Source organism: Rutidosis leptorrhynchoides, chromosome 7, assembly GCF_046630445.1.
Source record: "Rutidosis leptorrhynchoides isolate AG116_Rl617_1_P2 chromosome 7, CSIRO_AGI_Rlap_v1, whole genome shotgun sequence".
NCBI classification, from domain to species: domain Eukaryota; kingdom Viridiplantae; phylum Streptophyta; class Magnoliopsida; order Asterales; family Asteraceae; genus Rutidosis; species Rutidosis leptorrhynchoides.
This window is the reverse complement of record NC_092339.1, coordinates 47,480,539-47,486,290: the sequence shown is the minus strand read 5'-3', so window position 1 is coordinate 47,486,290 and position 5,752 is coordinate 47,480,539. Positions and strand designations below refer to the sequence as shown.

Sequence of the window (5,752 nt, the reverse complement as noted above, 5' to 3'; positions counted from 1 at the left end):
AACGGTGCATCAACATGTCACGCCTTTTGGCATTTGTTATTAACGGTGCATCAACATGTCACACCTTTTGGCATTTGTTGTGTTCCTGACGAAACACATAGGAAGCGTGAGATTTATACGAACCAATCAATGATTTTGTTATACCAGTAAAGATATATTTTTATTACGGAGTATTAATTTATTTTCTTATCTAATTTGCAATTAGATTTTACCACATTATTATTGTTAACAATGTCAAATACATAACAGTGACGCTTAGAAATAGTGTAAGTAAATTTTTGAAGCTTTTATTTGGTTATCAGGGTACCAGGTGATCGACCGACTGATCAGACATATTTTGTCATCTTTTTTTTTTTTTTTTTTTGGCGAAATAACGAAAACTCATATAGAAACGAGGTCGTTTTTCAAAGGAAAACGCCCTCAACAGAGAATATAAAAGAAACGAGGGACTCGGAAGATAGCGCCTAGAAAGCAACCAACTAGAACAAAAACTATCTAAAAACGAACCTCCCCTAACAATCCGAAAAAATCTAAAAACACCCAAAACAATTCTAAACCGATCCAACAAGATAGTACACATTATAGTGTATGTTTAATGTGTATATACGTATATATGATATGTGCTTCTAGTTCTCAATTGTGTATAAGCAGATACTCTTTTATTTTATTATAGTTTTACATACATATGTAAGCATACTTAAATTCTGCTGTTGGGGAAGCAGAGTTGCAGGGTCAATTACCAGGAAAAAAGGAGTTTGGTTACACGAATGCTCTTCAACGAGCAAGAAAAAATGCCTAACTTTTTTATGATGAATCAATTTGAGAAAACTCTAATGAAAAAGGACGAGAATAGACTTCGGATTTTTTCAGGCACTGAAAATCCTTTGTTATTTGAAGTACATTTTGGTCAATAATCATATACTTTGTGTATTCCGTTTGTATTTACAATCAAATATAAAGTTACTACATCACCAACTCCAATAACACATCTAGAAGCCCAACAAACTTTGTGGCCACCAGCTTCAAGCGTAGTATTGTAGTGTAGTTTGAGGGTGCGACAAAAATTTTAACATTTGACCTGACATTCTTGGACAGTATGTCATATTCGTATGAAAATCCCGTCGAGCAGCCTATATGAAGAAGACATTTTTGGAATGTTTGACTGTTTGACCCAACAAATGGTTTTAGAAAATGATATGATCATTTTTTATATCTTTTTAATACCACAAGATAAGAAAATTCTGTAGAGTAATCTATATGATTAGGACAGTTGATGTCACACACATCTTTTTAAAGTATTAGAAATAGCAGAATATCCAGAGTCAGATGTTAATTACATAATCAAACATATATTAATTTAAATAATGGTGTTGATTATTCTTAATTGGCTAATTGAGGAGTTAAACCTACCTATATAATATTGTAATACACAGCCTTTTACTGATAAAGGTTGAAGCTTAAATATCATATGAACCTGGCAACTAAAAAATATAATATGACTTCAATCCTTTTAGAGCACTCATGCATTTTTATACACAATATCTCTCTTTATATTTTTTATTAATAATTTTCATAAGCTGCACCATTAACCTTGTTTATGCCGAAACAAGGTGCATTGAGCAGGACCGGAGAGCACTGTTGCAATTCAAAAAAGGGCTTACGGATGATTACGCCCTCCTTAAGTCATAGAGAGACACTAATGCATCCCAAGATTGCTGTCAATGGCGAGGTGTAAGTTGCATAAATGACACAGGTGAAGTCATTAAACTTGATCTTCCTGCAATTTTGTCTAAAGAATATGGAAGTTTCCTTGGTGTCAAAGGTGCAATAGATTCTTCGTTGCTTTCATTAAGCTCGTTAAGAGATTTAGATATGAGCGGGAACAGCTTCACTTCATATCCCCGAATTCATTGGTTCCTTTAAAAATTTGCAGCACCTTAAACTTGGTAACACCGAGTTTGATTCACCCAAAGTTCCATCTCAATTAGGTAATCTTTCAAACTTACAAACTCTTGATCTTTCATATTCATCAGTTTCAATCAAGAACACAGACTGGCTTTCTCGTTTTTCCTCACTCAAGTACCTAAATCTTAGTGGTATAGACCTCAGTGAGTCATTCAACGTACTAAATAATGCCATCAGATTACCTTCTTTGGTAGAGTTGCACCTCATAAACTGTAATCTTCCTAATAATACTGCTAAGTCATTTTTTACAACAATGACCAATTTATTAAATTCTTTCGCTGTTGTTGATATCAGTTATAACTCTCTTCCATCATCTACAATATATCCTTGGTTATTTAACTTCAGTGCGAGTCTTACAGATATCAACTTATCTGACAACGAGTTACTTGGTACAATACCTGAAGCTTTTGGTACAATTCAAAACCTCCAAACCTTATACTTGACCAACAATGGACTTGAAGGTGGTATCCAAAGTTCATTTAGGAACTTGGTCAACTTACGTGAACTTCGTCTACCTGCAAACAATCTGAATCAAGATCTTCCTAGTTTCTTTGACAACCTTTCTCAAAGATCGTTGCAGGTTTTGGATCTATTTTCTAACCAACTAAGTGGTTCTTTACCTGATTTTTCAAAATTCACATCTTTGATGAAACTATACCTTAAGGTAAATCAGTTGAATGGATCATTCCTGGGAAAATTCATGCAAAAATCAAATCTTTCGATTCTTGATTTGGCTGATAACCGTATTAACGGATTTCTCCCTGATCTTTCTTCTTTTGTTTCCCTACGGGAGTTATATTTTGAAAGAAACCTCTTAAACGGAACTTTAGCTGAAAAGTTGGGGCCACTTTCCAAGCTTGAGTTCTTGGGTGCATCTTCAAACTTCTTTGATAGTACAATCACTGAATCACATGTAACAAATCTTTCTCATTTAGTTTTACCTTGATGTTGCATATAACTCATTATCTTTAGATATTGATTCTGAATGGTCTCCAACTTTTCAACTCGAGACCATATCGTTATCATCGTGCAAACTCGGGAGTTCTTTCCCGGGATGGCTGAAAAATTAAAACAACTTTCCCGTGCTTGATATATCCGAGACCGGAATCGTGACTCCGTCCCCACTTGGTTCTGGGAATATTTAAATCTGGTGGGTATAGTTTACTTAAATATTTCATTTAATCAAATCAGTGGTGAGATACCTGATTTGATTACGGTAAATTTACCAAATTTGAATTTGAGAATTTACCAATAATTGATATGAGGCTCGAATAACTTCACGGGTAACATACCGTCGTTTCCTTATGACACCGCTTCCCTATCACTCAATGATAACCGGTTAACAGTTTCATTGGATCTCTCGGTTAACAGTTTCTCTGGGACCATCCCGAAGTATCTAAATAATATTTCGGCGATGACCTTACAAGAAAAGAATAGCACAGGTGCAAATCTCTTTTTCACTGCAATTGGTTTATCCGAAACCCAGTTTTTAGCCAAAGCCCAATATGTATTCAAAGCATTACTCCTATGGAAAGGAAAGCAAACCACGTACCAAAACACATTGGGTCTAGTCGTGAGCCTTGATCTTTCTAGCAATAGATTAACCGGCGAGGTACCAGGTGAGATCTCGAGTCTCATGTCTTTAATCGCCTTGAACCTTTCAAGAAATGGGTTAACCGGACCAATACCAAAAGACATTGGTCAACTAAGATGGTTGGATTTTCTTGATTTATTAAGAAACAATCTGATTGGTGTAATCCCTGCCAGCCTTTCACAGTTGAGTAATCTCGGTGTCCTGGATTTGTCGTTTAACAATTTGTCAGGAAGAATTCCGAGAAGCACACAGTTACAGAGTTTTGACATGGCGTCATATACTGGAAATCCCGCACTTTGCGGGCTTCCGTTACCCAATGGATGCCCAGGGGATGAGGCAACAAGTAGTAAGCCTAGGGATGAAGGTATTGCACAACAAGAATATGAAGACAAGTTTATAAGTAAAGGATTTTTTGTTAGCATTGCGGTTGGTTTTGCTTTCGGGGTTTTGGGTTTTTATTACTCGTTGGCTATCATCCATTCTTGGAGATATGCCTTTTTTAGGTTTTTTTTTTACCATAGTCAGAAATTGGATTCTTGTGACAATCCAAATTTACTTCAACAAGATCCATAGGCGAGCATGACCAACTACGAGAAGATCGAACCGAGCTATTTGAAATCTGTCATCCAACTTTTGTAGATATTGTTAACTAGAATTTATCATTACTGTAATAAATTCAAGAGGAAAGAAAATGAAATTGTGAGCTAAATTGTACTCGTTTATTACTTGATTGAATGAAAAAGGATTACAACTTAATGAATTAAAATGAAAACAGGAACTAGGGTTCATATACCCAATTCCAGACACCAAGGATATCTAACAGAAATATTACAACTATGACCCCTGCACTATTAGACAAGTTACTATCTAGTCCATGTACTATTATGACTTTGACAATAACCAGCTAATCTCTATTTACAGTCTCCACCTTTATTGCGAAGTCTTCATAAGCAATGAATTAACCATATCAACTTTGAGAATCTCCAAACAATGATCAAACTTAGCTTTAGGCAATGACTTAGTGAGTAATCTTCACCACTTCTACTTCTTTTTATGCAATTATGTTTTTAATGAAATGTAACTTGACATTAATATGTTTGGACCTCTCATGAAACACTTGGTTTTTGGACAAACACAAAGAACTTTGATTATCACAATAAACTAAAACTTTGACCACATGAACACCAAGCTCCACCAGTAAGCCTTTTAGCCAAATCAACTCTTTGATTGCTTCGGTCAGCGCCATATATTCAACTTTCGTAGTTGATAAAGCCACTACACGCTGCAAACTTGCTTTCCAGCTTATTGTACACCCAAACATAGTAACAACATATCATGAATTGACATGTGATGATGTAGCGTGAGGGTACGAAATACTATTATTTTTACTAGGAAATACTACAAAATATGACACAAGTTTTATTAATTTACGGATGGGATATACCTAAACCTTGCTACAACACTATAGGCAGTGTACCTAATCGTAGAGTAGTGTAGTTTTTAGTAAGTCCGGTTCGTTCCACAGGGAGCTGGTGATACTTACTATATTTTTAACAACTATATTTATACAAAATATATATAATTATATAAGTAGTAATATTATTATAAAAGGGGGGTTTTACCGTTTAATGACCGGTTTGTCGATTCTATATTTTAAGCGTAAAGATAAATGACGATAATTAAAGTGCGTAAAATAATGACAATAAATAAAATGACAGTAAATAAAATTGCGAGTAATAAAATGACAGTAAATAAAGATACGATGAGAAATATAATAAAAGAATTATGCTTATTTAAACTTCTGTAATCATGATGTTTGACGTGTTGATTTTAATTTATTACCATGGGTTAATTGTCCTTTGTCCTGGTTTATTTGATACGTCTATCTGGTTTTTGTCCATAATAGTCCATCGGTCATAAATATAAAGTGCGAGTATCCTCGTCAAATTACCCTTATACCCGAAGTCAAATATTCCAACTGATTAAGGATTTAAACTGTGACGCAGTTATCACTTCTGTCAACAATTACACCAGTTATCAATGTATGTAATCCACCCCTGTTTTAATTAGTTTATGAATATTAATTCATCCACTTGATCAGAATGAATAATCAATTACCCAACCCAATTGATTAATTAAATGATTATAACAGATTCCATATGAACGTCACTAAATAGGACAACCATAATCATT

General features: G+C 34.5%; 1 protein-coding gene across 1 annotated transcript; it reads left to right on the top strand.

The window, feature by feature from the left end:
* Positions 1 to 3,379: 3,379 nt before the first annotated feature.
* Positions 3,380 to 4,132, top strand: LOC139859178 (receptor-like protein EIX2). Its single transcript, XM_071847974.1, has one exon. It carries the CDS (start codon positions 3,380 to 3,382, stop codon positions 4,130 to 4,132), a length of 753 nt encoding a protein of 250 aa, XP_071704075.1.
* Positions 4,133 to 5,752: the final 1,620 nt, after the last annotated feature.

Excerpts from the sequence above, each read along its gene's own strand:
- LOC139859178 (XM_071847974.1), top strand. The coding sequence starts at position 3,380 with ATGACCTTACAAGAAAAGAATAGCACAGGTGCAAATCTCTTTTTCACT.